General features: G+C 40.1%; 1 protein-coding gene across 1 annotated transcript; it reads right to left on the minus strand.

Moving 5' to 3' along the window:
• Positions 1 to 5,251: 5,251 nt before the first annotated feature.
• On the minus strand, positions 5,252 to 21,045 carry LOC131281443 (kinesin-like protein KIF13A). The gene is made up of 14 exons (XM_058310774.1): positions 20,914 to 21,045; positions 20,146 to 20,233; positions 14,187 to 14,619; positions 9,895 to 13,324; positions 9,669 to 9,814; positions 8,443 to 8,493; positions 7,838 to 7,925; positions 7,672 to 7,764; positions 7,253 to 7,315; positions 6,499 to 7,014; positions 6,002 to 6,421; positions 5,803 to 5,939; positions 5,559 to 5,739; positions 5,252 to 5,459 (listed from the first exon to the last, which is right to left on the minus strand). Exons 1-14 carry the CDS (start codon positions 20,963 to 20,965, stop codon positions 5,380 to 5,382), a joined length of 5,778 nt encoding a protein of 1,925 aa, XP_058166757.1. The 5' UTR covers positions 20,966 to 21,045; the 3' UTR covers positions 5,252 to 5,379.
• Positions 21,046 to 22,226: the final 1,181 nt, after the last annotated feature.

A 22,226-nucleotide genomic window follows, 5' to 3' on the forward strand; every position in this document is an offset into this window, starting at 1 on the left:
GTTAGCTTTTGGGGTATTGACCAAAGCTTCTGTCAAGGTTGATTCGTTCATTTTTTACGGTTATTTGGGAACCCTGTATGCTCAAATTTCTTTAACATTTTAAAATCAACTTAAAGTAGAATTTCACTAGATTGGTTTGGGGGTTTCTAAGCGATTCCTCCCACGGAAGCTAATCAATTTCAAAGGGTGCCAAATAATGAACTGAATACAGTGTGCTTTTTTTAAACGGTGGACCATTTAGTTGTCAAGTAGCACTTAGACTAGGCAACCTATTTTTATCTAACGGTGGTTTCTAGAATATCAGTTATCCAGATTATCGAGAATACCTACACATTTACTGCTCAAATGTTTGCTGCACAAGTTTTATTAATTAAAATATTTCGAAACATCATACCCGCGGTTCCTGCACAGGTTGCATTCAATCTGCACACAATGGATAAGTGTTGGACCATTGTGTATAAACGCAATGAGATCTTGCTATCCGTATCGACTAGCCTTGGTATTTTGGAGAACCTCACTTCCTCACTATCTTTGGCGTTGCACAAGCGGGCTACCTTCTCAATTTCCTGGTCCCCTGGTATCAAGGGTCGGATTTTTCGCTCGAAAACTGCTGGGCGGCTAGGCCCCAGTAACGAATGGGATCGAATGTGCAACCTCCGGACAGGTTCTTCCACCCTGTTATCCAGGACCGAAATGTTGGTGCGGGAATACCCCGGTGCGGGCCAGTCAAATCGGTTCAAATTATAAAAACGGATAACCTAGAAACCGGGAGACTATTTTCGGATACATGATAATGATCAAATCAATTTTTTCGACTTGCGACTATTTTATTATAATTACAGAATAAGCATTTTTGAATTAAGTATTCATCTTTGTTGTAATTTTTCTTTTTTATTTGCTGTTACATTTCTGGAGTGCATGATTTGTTAAATTTTTCGAATATCCTTTTCCCTCCACGCCCTTTCCAGCAGTACTTGTCCTTAGAATGGGAATTTTTACTTTGCAGTTTATCCGCATGAAAACTGCAAAACTTGCGCTTGGTTCGTAAAAACTACTCGAAGCTGATTTATGTTTTTCGTTCTAGACATTGTTTCTTTTTCCCTTTCTAAAACATTGGACAATTTTGACTAGATGTGTATGTTTTTCTCTATATTTTGTTGAGTTATGATGGGTACGTTCTGTATTTCACTTCAAAGTTACATTGGTGTGTCTGCATTGCGACAGTGAATGCAGATACTTTTCATTCCCATATTTTACCATCTGTTGCATGCATGTATAGTAACGCGTTTCTACCTATGCCTGATAAGTTCATTATTTAATCAAAATGTTTGAGGAAGTGAGCTGATACATTGATGCTATTTTAATAAGGTGATTTTAATTTAATAGAAGCTATTCGATATCTCTCTCCACGATGACCGCCATTATTACTGCGTGACGCGCTTCAAATACTAATTGCTTTTCTAGAAAAATAGTTTTGCTCACTCCGCTCATTATTTTCGTTTTAACACTTTATTTATGCTCTTTAGATATCATTCTCAACTCCAGCAGGTAATAGATTGGATTTTTTTTTGTAATCTCATATTTATATAATCCTCATCAACTGCGATCTTCCTAATATTTGTAATAATATGTATATTGTTGACTCTTCCTCTATCAGGGTGGGAGGGATGTGCGACGGAATGGGATTTTTCATAGAAATTGGATGTCTATGGACTAAGAACCTTCCGGATCTTAGAACAATACACTCCAATGAACTTCTACAATGTTTTAAAATACTAAATACCGACTGCATATTTACGCCTTTTTCAAGGAATTTGATTCATCTGTTATTTTCATACTATACACCTCTAATCATTACACATTATCGAGCAGCACCCCATAGTATCTTTTACAACTTCTAGATGCATTGCGCCTAATAGCAAGAGAAAGTGAGAAAGCAAGAGTACGCGTCTGCTATGCCTACACTTTATTTATATGCAATATTCGTTGCTCCTCTTTCCAACGTTCCTGAACAACAGTGTAATAGGACAAAATTTTAATATGAAAAACTGCCCGCTCTACCTTAGCATGCATGAAGAATTAGATAGGTGAAAGCAAGCGAAGAAACAACGAAAACATAACACGACCATAGCATAAATAAACAAATACGAATTTCATTTAAAACTATCGATTGCTTTAAACGATATGAATCATTCCACTTTCACTGGTGAGCTATACGTTCGTTATATGTAAATACATAATAATCATTTCTTACATAGAAAGCGTCTCATAGTCGATGTACTATTATCAATAAACAAATAACAAACGCTATAGAATCACACAAATATCCTGCGAACATAAATTATTTCGGAAAAAATAATAAGAACGTAGTGATAAGCTATAATGTCGTACTACTCAGATAATACAACTCCCTACCGATAAATCGTTCTAATAGCTTGTGCACTGAACTGTATTTTAGGCGCGGCTGATAACGTGAGTGAGAAAAATATCAATGGAAAGTCGATGTTCAGTTTGGTATAATGTTAAAACTCTCATCAATATCCTCATTCGACGATATGAAAATATTATTCCAAATGCAAAATGAAAAACGAAAATTTTGATTCTGCAAAATATATTACCGTAAAAACTAAGTAAAACATATTACCCTTAATTTAAACAGTCACTAAAATTACACTTTCGGTTTCTCTAGTGTCACATTCTAAACTAAATCACAATAACATTCGTTCGAAGTTCCTAATTTAACATTATAGATTGATAATCAATACAAAATAATATGATGTAATCCACAATTTTCGTAAGCACAGAAAAGAATGGACTATAGCTCACTCTTCATTTCCCGTTGGTTATTCCCTTCACAAGGGCATTGCTGGTGCCGACATATTGCTTAATTGTTAATTCAATGCTTACATTAATTTTTGATCTATTGCAAAAAACACTGCATGCAGATGAAGTTTTGTGCAAGTCTTGCGACAATTTTATAAGCGAAGCCCACATAATAAGCTCGCTCTTTATTTCCCATTTGCAGAAGATTCCCATTTACTAGTTTGCTTTTCAAGTGAACTTCGCATTAAAGAAAGCAGTGTAGTAGATTAAAAAATAAAAAACAAACCCCCCCCCCCCCCCCCCCCCCATCCTTAGAACACTCAACGTACAGGTCACCGTTCTCACTACCCCCATTTTTATAGCTTGTTCATCACCTGTTTCGAACTATTTAAGTTGGTGTTATGCTGATCTAACCGTCGCTCTTTCAATCTAAATCACGAGTAAATGATTTTTTACCGATTCACTATGCTTCTAGATGTTTTTCAACACATGTAGCTTCAGTTCCTGATAGTGGCCGGCGATTCATTCGCATTTTTACGCATTCCTATAAACGTATCTTGCTTTAGGTATTTCGGTTAGGACTACTCCGGGGAATCTAATTAGACCATCCCTTTGCATGCGAGAAGGGACAGTGCTACGTCTGTTAATTTTTGTGCCTCAAATTTAGACATGCTTCGGGCATGCTTTAGGCCGCTTCTTGCTATAAAGCTTGCCACAGCCACTAGCAAATTATTTTTGAAAATTACAAAAAATAAAGTCCAACAAAAAAGTATTGAATCACTTGCTTGAACTATAACTGTCGCCCTGTGGTCTGCGTAATACTCTATGAACTTTTTGCGATCTTTTCTATGGACAACAGCTCAAAATAACATCATGACGTTGCTTTTGGATAGAGCTAAGTACGTCACCGTTTAAACCTTAGCCACCAAAGCAATCGCTTTCGAAAAAATAAATTGTTAATTTTCGCATAAACTTTTTTGATTGTTACAGCCTAGAACTGCCCCTTCCATCACGCACAAAATGTTGATGATCTAATATGTGTCGGTAATTTATGTGGGTGGAGTTGTTGGTTGCATGGTACCATTGGGTAGTTGTAAATTTATCACTCTTTTCCGATACCGAACAATACATAATACTATTTAACATTGGGCAGCCGGACACCCCTGCTAGTACGACTCTTATGTTGTTTACAGATTCTGAAGTGTAATGATCTGGTATTATCTACCAAAGATTACTATATAAAGCATCCTGTCTAGTTGTTTTTCATTTCTGGCTTGGATGTATCGTGGACGTATTACACTGCCGCATGAATGCATGTGTGTATATATTTGGTTGTGTGTATAAACTTTTTCATATTTTATAAGCTTGTTGGCCATCATAGTGACCAGATTGGCCATCATAGTGACCCTGCTATATTGCAACAGAATGTACTTTTTGAGAGGCATAGCAATACGCCTCTTCTGTTATCGTTTATCAAGTTGAAGGTTTTTACTTGTCAATAGTATTTTTATTACATCCAGGAAATGGTAAATGTTAGCAACTACCACATACTTTCACAATGATTGGACGAAAAACGTACATAGATTTGGTTTCATTTCTATCGAAAATGGGATGGAATCGAGTTTAAACAGTTCAATAACAATGGCTGTCGAAGTTGCTAAGCATCGTTCGATCAGACATTGAGAACCTTCATGTTCGCAAGCTCCCTGCTGTAGCTACGCTCATGAAATCATACGAAAAAATTTGAGCAAACCAAATGTTTCACTTATTACTCGAGACCCTCTTTTAGTCCTTAAGATGCAGAGACCACTCAACTATCGGTTTAATAAAGCTAAGTGGAATCGTGATGCATTATCGCACCAAAGTGTTTTTTTTCAACTATCACATTGGTGAAATAAAGATTTAAAATTCTACCTGGATTTTTCTCTACACTATTTTTTGCTTAACGTTTGAATAGCTGGCATACATTCAATATTTTCAAATCAAGTGCATCGATCTACGATAATCACACATCGCGGTTGATAAATGTTCTTCGGGCAATTTCGTGCGCAACACTATCACACTAAGGATTTATGGGGATTGAATTATATGTGTGTATGCCGCACTACTACCTCTACAATGTGGTGGCGTCTTTTTGCGTCTATATTTTGTGTATAGAAAAAAGCATCGCATCGCAAAAATTAATCAAAATCCATAAGACTTCATATAAAGACCCTGCAACTAAAAAAACATTGTTTGTTCTAGTTTCGCATTTGTCAATGTTTGCATCATTTTCTCGTTTGTCCCTTCATAAAAAACTCCACATATAGCTATCTAAAGGTACGGGGCTTAAGGTATATGAATATTCAGATTGTTAAATCCTCTGACAAACCGCTTCGGTCAGGACTCTCGCTCTGACGAGAGTTTTTGACAAGTCTTGATCGACGATACATCTTTGCCGATTAATTAACCACGGGTAAATGCAGCAACCGAAGCAGACTTCAGTACAAACCGCTTCCGACCCGTAAAAGACCTCAGCGAGCACCGCGCTGTATTGAGGCCACGATTGGACTCGTATCATTTGCGCGATGCGTTCGTCGCCAATCCCGGGCTGCCGGGGAGCACTCTGCCAACCTTTGCACTGCCGGATTGTTCAGCTGAAATCACAATAAATAAAAAAATATGATATTGCTATTACCAAACACAACAAAATTATGATATTGCTATTACCGACACAATCAACCAACAAGACTAACCTTTCAATTTTTCTGCCTTTTTTAACTCCCGCATAGCGCGACCCCGTTTATCAAGTATCAACTTATCCACTCGTACGAAAATGCCATGCTTTGGTCGACAATCAAAGTATTGGATGCCTTGCACAGTTCCGTCATTCTTACCAGTAGGAGTATCCAGCGCAATTCCTATCCAAGTTCCTCCCTGTGAATAGATTGAAGACCTTTAGCATCGACATATGCTTTCCATATCGGACAGAAAACCTACTTGGAAATGAGTAGGTCCAATAAAGGCAATTACTCCACTGGTATTATAAGGTCGTATAAGAACTGATTCACCAACAACTACCCAATCAGGCATCATTTCTTGTTTGCTTGACGTTGAAGAGGAGCTGGTGTCCATCACTGTAAATATTGAACAGTAGTAAGGTTAAAAAAAATAAAAGATGGGAAATCTTTCTTATTACCTGCTTGTTTGTTATTGACCCTTTGATAGCTTTCCTCGCTCTCATCGATAATCTGCGATGATTCATTTATTGCTGTAAATGAAACAGCGTTTTCGCTGGAATCGAACTGCTTGATGACTGCCGACCCTTCATCGTCTTCATGTAAATCATTCTCCTCCAAAAGAACATCATCCAGAGTGGATGCCCGCGATCTACTGGAGTCATCGTATGCCTCATAGCTGTTGTCTTTAAGGAACGGATTAACCCTTTTTGGAATCTCTACGGCAGTTACAGATGAGCTGCTGTATTCATCAGTGCTTGCCACCATAGGTTTATTCTCGGTGGCAGAGGTTATGGCTGACGAAGCACCTATAGCGGCGCCATTATCCGGTGTTTTCGCGAGGACTTGTTCTTGCATTTTATTGGACGGTGACATTGTTTCTGACAACGAAAAATGGCGAGAAAAGTAGCGATTAACATCAAAAACATCATTTAATCCTGCCGCAATCAATAGATACCCGGTGTTTCTCCAACGCTTAATGATCGGATGGAATATGTATCGTCGTTGGTAAGATTGCTGCAAGAGACAGCTTGCGATCCGTATCCGCTCGATGTGGACGAACTCATACTAGGCGTCATGTGACCAGCAGTTGTGGATTGATACTTTATCCCATTAACACTGTTACCATTACCCCCAGCCACGGGTGCCGATGATATGCCACCTATTGACGAAGATTCCATCTTCGATTTACTGCTGAATTTTGATCCCGCAGTTGCCCCGACCATATTCATCGAGTCGCCCGACGTAGCTTGGCGTTTATCGATGTCGAGGAACGATTCCACTGTGTGTGAAGACTTCATCATCGACAGGGACGGCTTTTTCCCCATCGGTTGCTCGTAGAAGTCGTTGTATTCAGCGAACTCCGGTTCACTAAATCTGTCTTCGCCTTCCTCCTCGTAGCAGATTTGCTTGATGAGTGGTTCCTCGTGCAACGTTGTCATTCTTTGGGCCAATTTACTTGCAGCAGGGGACGCTATAAAAGATACACACAACCGTGTACATGAAATACGAAAGGCCAATGTACAAGACAAATTAAAGTAAACAAATGTAACATAATTACTGGAACACGAAAGTTAAAAAAATAAGATCACAGTAGATAATAATGCCCAAGGCAACATGAAAAGAGCGAATAAAATTAAACTGAGTAAATGAAACACAAATAATGCCATACGGGAAACATTACGGAAAACTCTGAACTTGAGGTTACGTACGTTTAGTTGGCTGCAGACGCAGTGAATTAAGATTAATGTTGAGATTGAGGAATGTGGGTCGGGCTGCATTCCATTTGTGTGGGCATGTAATGTGGACGGTTGATATTATTTATATGATTTACGTTCTGTCATGTGCTGACATTTTCAAAATCACATATTTTAATTGGATACAAGAAGCAACAACAAGCAACATTTGCCTCAATACCTCAGTAAGACAACAAAGAGACAATTTCAATAAACATACTCGGGGAATGATGAAATATTGGGTCATTGGTGAATCTTGTCTTTGTGAAGTGCAAAATATCAGCTATGACATTTGGTGATCTACGCAAACACCTTAAAGAACGGTTTATCTAAACACTGAATACAGTCCTTAGAGTCTGTTATAGATCATTATTAGAATGTATGGGAAAGCCTACCTAAACCATAGCTCGAGTTTGCCGTTTCTTCTCCAAAACTGCTATTTTTCAACTTCTGCCGACTTCCTGTCACTGTATCTCGTGTGCTTTGAGCTAAGGACAGAATATTTGAATCAGATAGCTTCAAGAAGTTGTTAATGCAATTCTGTGGACTTCAAATACATACCAGTGTTAAGACCCATCTTCAAATCGGCATACGATTCTGAGCGACCAATACTTAGCAGCGACTCGAATGAAGCATCGAAAAATCTCACCTGTAAAATAATACATCCATTAGTAGGCACCAAGCTAGGCTAAATACTTTTCGACCGGTCGCTTTAGTGTAGTTAAATCGACCCACACATTTACTTGTTTATTACAGCTATTCGACCTAGCTTAATATAGTTACTACATTAGGAAAATATCAACCAAATATGAATAGTCTTAAGTGCATTGCTTATTACATCCTAAATAAAACATCATTTTATGAAGAAATCTTCTTAACAAAATCATGTCACGTAGGCAATATCGGCGAACTCAAAAGACGGATGAAGTATTAAGCAAGATATTACAAAAAAACAACAGCTTCACAACTAATAGTAGGCGAAATTTGTTGATAATACAAGTAACATAAACAACATAATTGGGGGAAATTTTTAAAAATATCATCGATTAATATGAATAAAATTCAGCGCATGAAAGAAAATTGAGAATATTATTACACACGAAAGATGAAAGTAGCAGAAAGTAATACATAGAGGCAAAAAAACCGTCAAGCGACCAACTACTTACTGTCATGGAAGTGGTGAGACTCGAACTATGCTCCCTGGCATCTTTTACGGCCTTTGGGATTTAATTAAGAGCATTTTCGAATGCGAATGTTTTTTTGTATTGTTTTGATTTTGGCACAGGGGCGCGAAGCGTGTACAAAGATCATTGTATGGCCAACGATGGCAGTGTGGCCGGAAGCGGGTTCATCGGTGATAGCGAATTTTTGTACAAAATGTAGCAGTCGATGAAGGTTTTGGCAGTATTGGCGATAGATTGTTTTCAGCACACGTGTTTACAGAAAAGAAATTTTGGGTAGCATTTGCGGTAGCGTGCACAATGAACAGATTTATATTGGTTAGTGATATTTTGAAGAACAAATAGTAATCCAACACACAAATCGTGTTTAGATTGACACATATTGAGAAGGCATCAACAAATTCATATATCAGCGTGAGATAAAAAGAGAAATAGAAGGAGAGATATCAAGATGCCAAGATATAGAAAAGAAAAAGAAAGAGACAAAAATGACGGTTAGAAGAAAGATACAGTACCGACCATCAGAACCGAAAATTTGGTGAGTGAGATAGGTACATTGGAATTAATGTGCTAAGAACTAAAAAAGGAAATATTAGCGGGCATATAGCGGGAGTAATGAATTAGCTTAATAGCGTTGGGAAATGAGATTAGTAAGATATGAAATATTAATTAACATTGAATATCCTAGCGGAATTATTACAGTATGAAAAAACTCTCAATGGCAGAGAATAATATTGATCTGGATATGTAAATGCAAATTGCACAGATAAAATCAGTTTAGCTGTGGTGGATTGGATAATTTTCAAATAATAATCATTTATTTCCAGAGGACATCTCGTAAACTGCATATAAGATGATTGCTGGTCTTACAATGACTGTTAAACATTAATTGCAGCTCCTAGTACAATTGACTTAATAAAATTAATAAAGAAAATAAACATAAAACAGTCAATCTGTCACATACAAGTAGAAATTAATCTTCGAATACAAATTTCCACTTTATTGTGACATATAGCAGAGCATGAATAATCCTACTCCGTTGCTGTACATTTAACGCAGCAAAAAATAAATAAATCAAAGAAAATGCATACAGCGTGTCTCATGCCCAGTATAGAGAGACAAATAGCAGAAGTCGGGTATTGCTTTAACGATGGTATTGAATTACGACGATATCGAATTTCCTTGCATATTGGCGGTTTTCGTCAGCTTACCTGTGAGAAATTTGGCACGCTGGCTGTCTTTCGCATGGATAGCGTTGGTCCCCGGACTTGCTCCAGTTCTTTCACAGCTACGCTCTGCCGCAGACGGTCTAACATTAGGATGCTTTCAACAGCTGACACTCCTTTGGTGTATTTTTCTATAAAAATGCATAAAACGAAGTGAATAAAAGCATGTGCATGCGTTCTTCATAGATCTGATTTATAAAATTAGACGTACCGATGTAAGTTTCTCCATCGCTTGCCGAACAATCTTCGCCGGTGGCTGCAATCTGTGCCAATGATTCCCGATCTTCAAGCTCCTCGGATGCCTTTGGTATGTTCGACACGACCTCGTACGTCACGCCAGACTGTAATGACAATGACTCCGCTCGTCCAATGCGCAACTTCTTTAAACGATCTGTGAAACTTTGCCGCTTGTAGATATTTAACGCTAGTCGCTTTCGCAGCACCAAATCCATTGGGGCCGGGTGCGACAGACGGACGGTGGTTTTTAGAATTAGATAAACACGTTCGTTTGCCTCCGTTATGCGATTCAACGAGGCGCAATCGTGGATGGACGAGTCCCAGCTGCAGATAGCGCAAATGTCTTTGTCTAGATGCTGAATGATCTGAAGGCTATAGAACTTATTTCCATGTTCTTTTGGCAAGATGGAGTTCAGCCCCGCAAGCGGAACCTCGTCGTTGGAACCCTGCGTCGTCAGATCGTCCGCGTTGAGATCAAGAAACAGCACAGGCACGTGCGGTTCCATTCCCAATGGCGGATCCCAGGATGCGGGCGCACCAGGAATACCTGAACCAGGTGCGGGCACAAGTACAGCGTTACGTTCCTCAGTCAGTGACACCCACTGATTGACCAGGCTCTGCTCACGTTCTTTTTCTTGTTCTGTCTTGTCGTCTTTGTTGATAAGCCTCTGTATCTGTTGGTCGAGGTACTGGCGCCTTCTGCCAAGCGCCTCACTCCACTTGTCTCGCAACACAGTCAAATCTTCCTCCTGATAAGAGTCCATTGGTTTCTGCAGCTTTGATCGCGCCGTCACGCAACCCATCGATACGTTAATGATCGACTGACATATAATCGGCAGTGTGCCGGAGTTCTGTACTGGCTTGACACGCACCATGACTCGCCGTTGAAACCCTTGTCGCAGCTGGTACACTCCCCCAGTAAGCATGTCACGCGAACATTGCACCTCCACTGGCGCCCAGTCGCCGTTGTCATTCAACTCGTGAATTTCAACCCACAGTTCGATTTTTCGTGATAATTCCGCCCAACGGTCGGCCAATGAGCGAGCCTTCGCTTGCTGCTGCTCAACTTCCCAGTCCTTCATGCGCGAAAACCCAACGGATCGGTGACCCCACACCTCGATGGAAAGCGCCCCGTCCGTACAATGTTCAAGGAACTCCTCGTTCATTGTGACAATATAATCTGCTTCGTGATCGAACTTGAATGTAATATTCTGGTTGTGTCCGGCAACCTCTTGATTTGTAGCTGGCACCACCGCCACCTCATGATTCCAGAAGGAATACTGGCAGAATACAAAGTTCGAAAGGTACAACGGCAATCCGGAAGCTTGCTTGATGCTTATACGGCAAGAAATCTGATTGCTTGGCGGTGGATCGGTCGGAGTGGTATCTTCGTCCTCGTGGGAATCGGCGGAACTTTCCGAAGCCGACTCGCACATACGATCCTGCGGAAACTGGCCCGCAACACGACTTATTTCCACCTGCAATCGACCCGCTACCTCACCCTGCTGACTTATGATTGGCGTATGATAATCCAGTTTGACATCGTGAAACAGCACCTCTAGGAAAATATTCGCTACCCCGATGAGGTTGTGATTTTCCTGCGATTCGTAGAACGGATCGGACTTTGCCTTGTTTTCTTCGCCCGTTGAGGCTACGGTACGTTCTTTATACTCCTGGTACCAATCACGCATGTCAATCAGCTTATTTTCCAACTTCTCCATGCTCCAGATTTGACTACCTGAATTCATTCGGCGTACCAAGATAGCCGGTTCACTAACGAACGCTCCTCGTTTCCGATTCGGGCTCAGGTTCGCCGGTGGAATCTGTAGCGTTACACTGAACTTTGTCTGCTTATTCATCTCTTCCGCCAGTACATTTGCCTCTTGTACCAGTGCATTGGCTCGCACAATATCCGTCTTTAACTGACCAAGTGATCGCTTGAACATTTCATCTCGTTCCTGGGCCCACTTTTCAACGCGTAGCTGTGCTGTTGGTGTATTCGGTGGCAGCTTTCCTAACCGGAAAGGATCATAAGGAGCATACGGGGCGTACGGAGTAGTCGGTGACAGAATATTGCGAAGCTGCTGAAACTGTTTCTCGTACTCTTGTCGCTGCTTCTCCAACGCAACTTGTTTATCCTCCTCATGTTGCTTCTCAAGCCGTTCGATAGCAGCCTGAATTGGATTGTTACTGAACTCATTCTGCATCAGCTCTTCCTGAGCGTAATAGTAGTCCATATGCTGCGCAGGTGTTTGTGGTTCTGAGGTTCCCAAGTTCGCACTGTTCGTCGCTGACTTTGGGCAATTTACACGGAAAAAGTGATGATTACCCCAAAGAATGCGATCCCCGTGATGAAGTGCTGTTTTACCCGTCACAACCGATCCATTCACGTAGCAACGAGCGTTCTCAATGGGTTCCATATACAGCTCGCCCTCTTCGATCGTTATAAGACAATGCTCAGGTTGTATGCCAAGTCCGAGTAGTTGTATATCGGGTTGTTTACTGGTGGCTGCCGGAGATCCATTGCTTCTTCCCCCGATTAACGTTTTCTCCTTCAGATAGTATACCAGCAACTCGTTTAGTGACGGATCAGCGTTCAGATTAACCAGATAGTATTTATTTTTCTCCACTTTTATTCCACTGTCTTGCACGCTGATGCCCATCTTCTCCAGCGCCTGCTGACGTTCGCTCTGGATCTGCTCCGTTTTCTCCAGCTTTTCTTCCCACGTCTGCGAAATCTGTTTCATAAGATTTTCGCTTTCAGCGAGCTTGTCGTGGATATCAACCCTCTTCATATCACCAAAGTTGCTTCCAGTAGCATGCTTCAGCATCTCGCGTAATGTCTCAACCTCTTTGCGTAACTCGCGGATAATTCGTGCATTGGGATCCTCGTTGACCACAGCATGATTTACGATACGCTTCGCTCGATCAGCATATCGTAGTGTTGACAGCGTCTCCTCGTAATTATCTGCCGCCGGAGACAGCGTAGCCAGCATGACTGTCTTCGAGTTGCCACCAAGATTGTCTTTCAGTAACCATGTCAGAACTGAGTCGCGATACGGGACGAACTTATCCTTATTCTTGCCACTTCCTCCACCACCGCCACCTGTACTATCGGCCAGCTTCGAAATGACCAATCCAAGTGTAGTCAAACTTTTATTGATATTCGAGCCTTCCTTCAACCGATCACCAACTGCACCCGTTTTAACGGCACGTTCACTCCCGGCTAGATCAACCAGTGACACGCGGGATACTTTTTCGCCCGTCACCCCGGACAGTGTGTCGATGAGCGTTTGTGTTAGCACCACGGTGAAGACCGCGTGTGAACGGGATGACTCTGAGTTCATGTTCGTCGCCGCGACCGTTCGTGATTTGTTTCCCTCCGCCATCAAGTTATCGATGTCCTGCAGGAAGTGGTTAAGGAAGTTATAAGTTTTGGGGTTCATGGATTCTAAAAAATGCAAAATTATAATCTGAACGACGCCTAGTTAAATATTCATATTCGTTGAATATCAATTTTGGGTATAAAGCAGGGGTCGGCAAAGTCCGGCCCGCGGGCCAAATCCGGCCCGCGGGCCAAATCCGGCCCGCCAACTGATTTCATCCGGCCCGTAAGAAAATTTTAGTGCTTCATACCAAAAACACAACTCAATTTTTTCACGAAGTCAGGTTGTGTTTGTTTTCTTCCCAAAATTAAAGATTTAAAAAAGGTTGAATGAGGTGTTTCTGGTATATGTTGAAAAATAAAATCGAAATTTAATGAAAATAAGTGTAAAAATGTGTAAAAAGTTTAGCGATAAAATTACAAATATTGTATCTTTTAGCTCCTTGTCATGTAACTTTACTTTTTAAAAAGTTTATACCATTCAAAAGGGTACTACTTTGAAAACATTAAATCATCGTTTAAGGTATCCGGCCCACGCTTTCGGTTTCCTTTTAATAATTTGACCCTTTTTAGGAAATGTATGCCGAACCCTGGTATAAAGGATACGTAGCAGAAGCTAAACTTCTATTTTTTAGCGATTTTATTCTGGCAGGCTCGTTTGTTTTAAAAGATAAAAATTGAAAAAGTTGTAAATAAGTAGAATTTTGATAAAAATATTATTTTGATTAGAAGGTACAACAATTAAACTTCTTAAGTTAAGTTGTTTGAAAAGTAAGTAGCAGATATAATTATCTAAATTTAAAATTAGGCCCATCTTGCGAGGTCAAATGTGTAAAAAAATCTGTGCTAATTCCTCATGCAACATTTGAATCGTTTCTTACCAGGAAAGACGTAACGGCCAACTGCGACAATCCGTCCACATATGGTCCAAGTACATTGTGTTCGCGTACTTTCAGTGACTGCTTACTCGTCTTAGGATCAAGCAGATCGTGTACTTTCTCGTTGTAGATCTCCATGTACGAAACTTCCACCTTGTAGGAAAGCTCTTCGGTCTGTTTAGCTGCGATCAAGGCAAACAGTTCGTCGCACAGCCGCGGGATGATTCCCTTATTCTCCTGATTCCCCATCATAGTGTAGGACTTGCCTGAGCCGGTCTGCCCGTACGCGAAGATACATGCATTGTACCCCTGGAATGCATTCTCAAGTATATCTCTGCCAACGTTGTTGAAGACCAGCTCCTGCGATGCGAAGTTGCCCGCGTCAATATCGGTCGAGTAGAAGCAGTGGTCAAAGGCAAATGTTTTCGGAGGTTTCCTGCAAAAAATAGAGAAAACGAAAATGATTAATCCACGTATCAAGATTATAGTTATTTAGTTGCATAATATATTCCAAAATGCTACAAACGTTGGCTAGACAAATAAACCTAAGCAATTGATCTTCGAATCGTTCATATGGAATGGACACTGTAAAAACATTTAAAGTTTTGCATCTCTGCCCACAAACCTGCGACTTTTTGTTTGATATCCTAACATTGTTTTATTTGATGGGAAATAGTTTGATTTCTGTTCCAAAATACGTACAGAATGGTTGATCCAATGACATGCAAAACTTTCCACAAGTCCTGGTTTATTTATGTAAACCGTCTTATTCTAAACAGAACCCCACTACGAATACACCAATACTCTATCGCAACCAACTTATCTACATTGATTTTCTAGCAACGGAGCTAAATTGAAAATGGATAATTAGTACGGAACGAATCCTTGGTTCACGCGTTCTTTCCTTCCAAAGTGGCCTTCTGCTGGAAGGAATTTGAAAACTGCTGTTTGGCAACAATACCAATCGCGTAAACATATACTGATCGTATATGCGATTGTACCACTGAAGCAACAAAGAGGGAGGAAAGTAGGCCTCAACTGGTGAAAATTTGAAGGAGCATTAACGCACACCATACACAGCCGTCGACATAAAACACGATGTAATGAAGCGAAAGAGTTTCTTTTTGGGAAACAAAATCCGCGCGTAGCGTGAAAGCCACTGACACTGCTCAAGTTTCCATTGTCTTTTTTTATATTTATTGCGTCGGATAATTGCTTCAGTAGCCTTTTACAGCGTTTTTTAGGTTCAACCTCGTATTGACCCGGTTAGGGGTTGGTACGCTCTATTGGCGTTACACAGAGACTCGAGTAATGTTGTGCGCAGAGGGTATAGTAAAAAGTTTAACAGATATATAAATCAACCTTTTCCCATTTATTAATTTCCACCTAAACATAAATTAGTACCAACTCGCAATATACTCGTATACGAAAATTTAGGCATAAGACTTATGCTAAGCATATTCCTTAAACGATGGCCAACATTTGTACACTAACATCCATTTGATTCTTTAAAAGCATATCTTGGGCAGGAGTACTGTATCCACTAAATTTTTTACCTAAACAATGCAATTCGATATTTTTGCAGATATGAGACGACGTCCTGTATCTGTCTCCTAGCGCTAAACATTAAACAATGTTATCAGCATGGATTCTATTCACCAACCATACGATTATTAAACTATTATTTTTATTTTGATAAGGTGACCAAAGATACTCAGTATGCAGCGTAAAGGACATAGGTACATAGTCACCAAAAGGACATTTTACTCACACCTGCAGATTTGCCTTGTACAAATGAATACTAACTCCGGTGAGGAACGATTTTGTTTGCTGACAATAAAATAATCCCCTCACTCACCGTACCATTTCAGTCCCGAGGATGGGCAGAAAACCCATGCAGTAAGTTGCTTACGAGTTGCGTGATGATATGCAATAAAAAATGCTGCCCACCTTCACCCACCCGGGCGATAGAGCCAATTTCCCAAGAGGATGTTTATGGAACCTTTTGCAAACAAATATCCCATCAGCCGTGAGCACCACAACACCAGTAGCTATCATGCAAAATTATCTTGAAACCACAGCAACCAGATTTCCATTCATGGCGCACGATCCACTAACGATTGAAGTTTACAAGAAGACATAGTAATGGAAGTTGTAAGTAGATTGGCTAAAAGTGATAAAATTTCAACAAGTGTTAAGCATTCTTGGGTTTCGTGTTCTTCTTGTAGTCCCAAGCGATCTTTGTTAAATTTACGAGAGTATTACTTAATGTCTATATTCTCCGCAGTGTGTTAAAAAATTACGCAAAACAAAAGCACAACATCAGTTTGATTTGTGTTGAAAGCATAAAAAATCTTATGGAATTTCCTTTATCAATAATTCTTCAACTCATATTCATGTTTCGTGTACACGAATCACCCACGGAAAACTAAAAATTGTATTGCAGATTGTTGCACTGAGTATTGTGAATGTGAGACGTTTGTTTAGAAAAAGATCATTGAAAATACGAAAAGGAAATCAAAGTTAAAAGAGAAAAGGAAAATAGATAAAGCGTTCCATAAAGCTTTCGAGAAGATATCCTGCTCGCCTATAAATCCTCATTAGCTGGTCACTCTATGACTTGAAATAGTAAATGATGACGACCATTAATAATTATTTTTTCGGAGATAATTGCAAAAATGTTCTCTGAAAACAAGACAATTGTTTGTAGATTTGTAAGACAATCGTTTTGTTAAGGATATATTTCGAAATAAAATATGGAAGAATTTAAATCTTAGAGATCGTAGGCAGCTGACAATCGGAACGGTTGGCACATATAAAAAAAAAAACAAATTGTGGAACAGCCTGGCAAGCCATATACATTCTCAACGATAGAATAGATGCCAATGATATTGAAAGGTTAGTGTGAGCTATTTGGCGATACGTGTTCTTCATCATTCAAAATAAAAAAAACCGAAAGTAGATAACATTATCCAAAATGCAAACATTCATTGCAAGAGCACATACACATAGGATCACACATTGGGTGGTGCTGTCGTGATAAGAAATTAGGACACCTGATAAATGAAAACCCGAACTTAGCAGCCCATACATCCACCACCGAACCACCGAACAAAGACTGCATCGATTTTGTAACACAAAAACTGGGCTTTAGCAAAAACTGGGCTGTAAGCAATGGTTTCGCATGGCGAAAGATTTCAGTGAAGCAACTTCCGTGACTAATGCTAACGTGAACCAGTCGACCGTTGGTGGTTGGAATCAAAACAAGTAACATACATTTCGCGCTTTCCGATCAACCGCTTTGGGGTCACTCTCGTTGCCACGTTCCATGATTTTCGAAACATTCATCTTCATATTTACAAACAAATAGATACAGTAGGTGTATCATTCAAAATAAAACTGACACCGAAGAAATTTGTTTGATTGGAATGGAACAATGAAAAACAATGCATGATAATAACATCCGGGGGTCCGCGACAGCCGAGCGGTAGCGCCGGTTAGGAAATCGGCCCATGAGCGACCGGGGCTTACCACCTCGACGGTGGGTTCGAATCCCAACCGAGACCGGACCCTGCCCTGTACGAGAGGACTGACTATCCACGTACTTAAAGGGTAAAAAAAAGTAAGCCCTTAACGGGGCAGGCATGACCAAAAACAAAAGGTCGTTACGTCAAGAAAAATAAGATGATAATAAATGTAGTAGCACTTATGAACTCTTTTGATAATCTAAAATAAGTATTTTTGTATGTCTGTAAATGCATAAATACTATTGTCTACTCAACATCATCATTACGTATATAATATTGCGTCCATGGTCACTGCCTTTCTTAACTCATGCCAAAGACTTTGTTACCCAATAGGAATTGCATCAAACCATTGTGAGCACGGGTATCATTGTAAAATGGTTGACGAAAATTGTTCGAGGTCAAATACTACCGAACAAGGTCGTAATAAACTGGCTATATTGGACAACCAGTCAATCATACGAAAAAGGACGATTTTAAACTAAGGAATAAGAAGGCTAGGACACTACAGGATTGTTATTTGTTCTCATACGCGATGCCGGCTAGCCGTTCACACGTCCATTTATGTTGCGGAAAGGAAACTCACCGTGGGTCTGCAATATAGGTAGAATTTGTGGCAGTGCTCGTACTACTGCACGAAAATAAATAATTTTTATTTTCAGTCCAAGGTAACAGCGTAGCCGCTCGAGCTATAATATGGGTTCGTGCCAGAGCAAAAACCGATCGGACCCAACAGCGCGCCAACTCGAGGATGATGATCCACTTCCTGGAGCGATGGTTTTCGCTGCTGTTCTGATGAAGGTAATGATGGTGACGTCGATGATGGGAAGTATGATTTTGGAAATCTACTACTATTCGTTCTTCAGCGTTAGTTCCATTACCCTGCCTTGCCTTTTCTATTTTTTCGTCTTCTTCTGATGAGGCCATTCTCTATTCGACCGATTTGTTGTCTATATGCTAGCGTTCTTCCGTAATGCCGCCCTCTTTTCGCAATTTAACGCGAGCTACCACAAACAAACGTACGCCCAAGCGACATAAGACGCCGAATGATTAACAAACGAGGAAAATAAAATATTGCGCCACTCAATTCGAAGAGACTTTAGCGAGGGCTCGCTACCGTAAGCCATGCAGCAAGTACTGAATTCTGGCAGCCAAACTCCGACCCATAATGCGCTTCTCCTCTTCCACCATAATAGCGTGTCGGTCGATTTTCGATGTTTAGTGGCTCGAAACCGTCTACGGAAATGAATCAAGAGAGAGGCAGCTACGAGCATCGTCGACCGTATCAGGCAGACCCGAACAACCGTATACTTCGATTGCAACAGCGGTATTTTTTCACCTGTTATAACAACTTCAATGATTTTTGCAATCATCAACGAAACTTCGCTTTCACGTATCTAGTCCAAAGAATCGTAGACCCTCCTCCACGCCCACTGCTCAAGGTTGCACGAAAACATTCGCTTTATCGCAAAGCCGATGACACCATGAAGACAATCTTAGCAGGATGTGTTTGCAGTCGAGCTTCACGAACGACGCTTTCGAAAGACCTTCCAGCATGGAGAGCATAACTCACGCATACAAGCACCCATACACACTCTAACAGAGGTCTGTCAACGTTCACCAAGGCAAAAAATGAAGTAAAAATCAATAACATAGAACAATAGAAAAAAGGACCGACTGGTTTTGAGCTTGTAGAGCATGGTAATGCGAATAGAACATCCTTTTTAGGATGAATGAACCAGCTCTAGCAGTAGGTGGCACAATTTTTTCTCTGTGTTTTGCATAAGCCTTCCAAAAACACCCAACTAAACAAGTGCTGGGTTTCGAATCATATATTGGAATCAGTTGGTGTAATGTTTCAAATTGGTACAGGAGCAGTACATGCTAGCTCAGTAAGTTTGCGATCAAATAATGGAATGTTGCATACAGTTCCTGAAGGTATGCAACTCTTGCCCGGAGCATTTTAAAGAGAGATGTGAAGTTCTGCGGAACTATACAAATGTCTTATTTAAATACTAGCTACAGTTGTGAATGAATCTCAAAAATTCATTGATGTTCAAAGAATAGAAAACTAAAGACCAAAAATGGGTTGTCACATGATCCATGCCAATTAAAAAATCATTAAGATTCGTGAAAGATCCATGAAGATTCATTACGGTTTTGTAAGACTCATCAACGTTTGAAGATTCGAATCTATCTGAATCTCCAAATCCAAAAGATTCATAAATCTTTTTGAATGACTCTTAGATGACTAACATCCATGATTTACCCATGGCTTTTGGTGTTGAGCACTTTGAACAGCTCTACACTTTCCTCATTGACTGTCGACATCGGCTTTTTGAATAGTTTACATGAATGACATGTTGCGCAAACTGCCGATGACCCTGAATACACCCACTATTTTCCTATTTTCCTACAAAATTGTATGTAACACTTACCTTTCTATTTTATCTAGCGAAGCAGGATATTTCAAAATCGTCTGTGTCCCATTCATTTCTACCACGTTTTCAGTTGCGAGTTCAAGTTCTAGGGAAAAGAGATAATACGATAATTTAAAAACTGAATGAATAAATTATTGGATGAAATGCATTAAAGCTAAAGAACTTCGGATATACAAGAGAAAGTATGCATAAGCGTATAAATCATATCTTGGGGCGTTGTTTTAAATTTCCGTTCGAACAGATAAGCTTAGCGTATCACGAGAAAAGACTTATTCACAAGATTTTGAGGGGTTCTCAAACGGAATGGTAATGAAAATACTTCTTTCGAACCATAAGATGTTATGCAAAATTTCCCATAACGAGCATTTGAGCTCTTTACACAACTTTTTGTTTTGCTGATCGATGACAAAGTCCCGATAGTTGTAGTTGGTAAAATTTTGGACACTCTTTAAAGCTGCAAGTGGATTTTTCTTATTTGTCATGTTTAAAAGTCTGATAAGAACTTTTTAAAAAAATTGTGCTAAAATGTAATGGAAAAAAGCTTCCGACACAACATTTATCGTACAACGCCAGCATTACTGAATCAGATTACACTTTTTGCAAGAGGATAGACTGTAAATGTTTTTTTTTGCAGTAATTGCTAAACATCGCTAATTAGTAATTGCTTAACGTGTCTGCCATTAGTTCTGCCCGTATTTAATATGTCCTCATTTCTGTGCCAAGAATGAAAAATAATGCATACAAAGAAGATTGAAATTTGCTTACCTCGTCGATTGAACGGGCGTACCCGCACGGCTACTTTGATTTTATCAGACATTTTCAATATGTTGGCTTGCAAAGGACTAATAACTAAATAGATGAACCGCGCTGACTATAATCGGTCGGTATTGGTTAGCACGTATCACTAACGTTGCGACAGCAGGGTTGATGTGGATTACATACACTTCAACTGCTACCAGCAACAGGGGTGCTCGCTGTGACACACTTATAAGAAACACTTACTCAAAACATTCTAATTCGCAATTGGAAGAAAATACTTAATTTAAACCAACCATCCAATATGTTTCATATTCACCATCCTATCAACAGTGAACGGCAGGTTAACACGTTACAAAACAACATTTAAACATCACAATTTCCATATTCGATGTTACTCAGAGGAGACGTTTTGTTCTAGTTTAATTCTACTTCTACACAGATATTCATATATAAGGAGATAATATGTTAACAGAAAAGCTGATGCACTTGCATCGTTGTAATCAAGCTACATACACAGTACATTCGCACGATTTCACCCAATCACACGCATAATCCTATCGCATTACTAGCACCGTATTTGGATCATTTATCAATAAACACTCACGTAAGTCCAGGTTAGAAAAAAAGGATAATATCCAACTTTTCATACACCCGCATATACACGAGTTTCAATATACCAACGACGAACGAGCAATAAAAAACATCACAGCTCCACGGTTGAATCATGAGGGCGCGTTTTGGGGACTGCGGTTAACTCCACTACGTCTCGAAAGTGCTGGATAGGATTTATGAGCCCTGCACAGCCCGCCATCTTGCTTTTTCCCTTCTCTCGATTCGCGACACGGCTCCCTTGGAAGATATGACCGTCATGACGGACGGTCGACTAGCGCTACGCATACGCAGAATGGACAATCTGCTACCGTTTTCTCCAAGTATGAATAGTAACTTCGATTTGCGGAAGAACAAAAGAACCATGACTGGATGAACATAGCCACCTGTGACAAAGGATAGCATCGTCATCTGCATTACGAAGAAAACTTCCACTATTTCATATCCTTTTTTCTTCTCCATTCATGTCGAGAAATTCTAGATAGCACCTGCAACCCACAATTGAACACCAGTCTGTAGTTGTCGTGTTGTTTCTCTACGTCTACATAACGCTAAGCATTTCTTCAGAATAGCTGATTCGATTGTTCACCTCGACACAACCGATTCATTCACAAATTACTGATACTCAAAGGTGAACAATAATGTCAATACCGTTTTGCTTTAAAGATTCAGTCGCCACCACTTCATGATACACAACTTCGCGGACCGAG

The sequence above is a fragment of the Anopheles ziemanni genome, chromosome 2 (genome assembly GCF_943734765.1).
Source record: "Anopheles ziemanni chromosome 2, idAnoZiCoDA_A2_x.2, whole genome shotgun sequence".
Lineage (NCBI taxonomy): Eukaryota > Metazoa > Arthropoda > Insecta > Diptera > Culicidae > Anopheles > Anopheles ziemanni.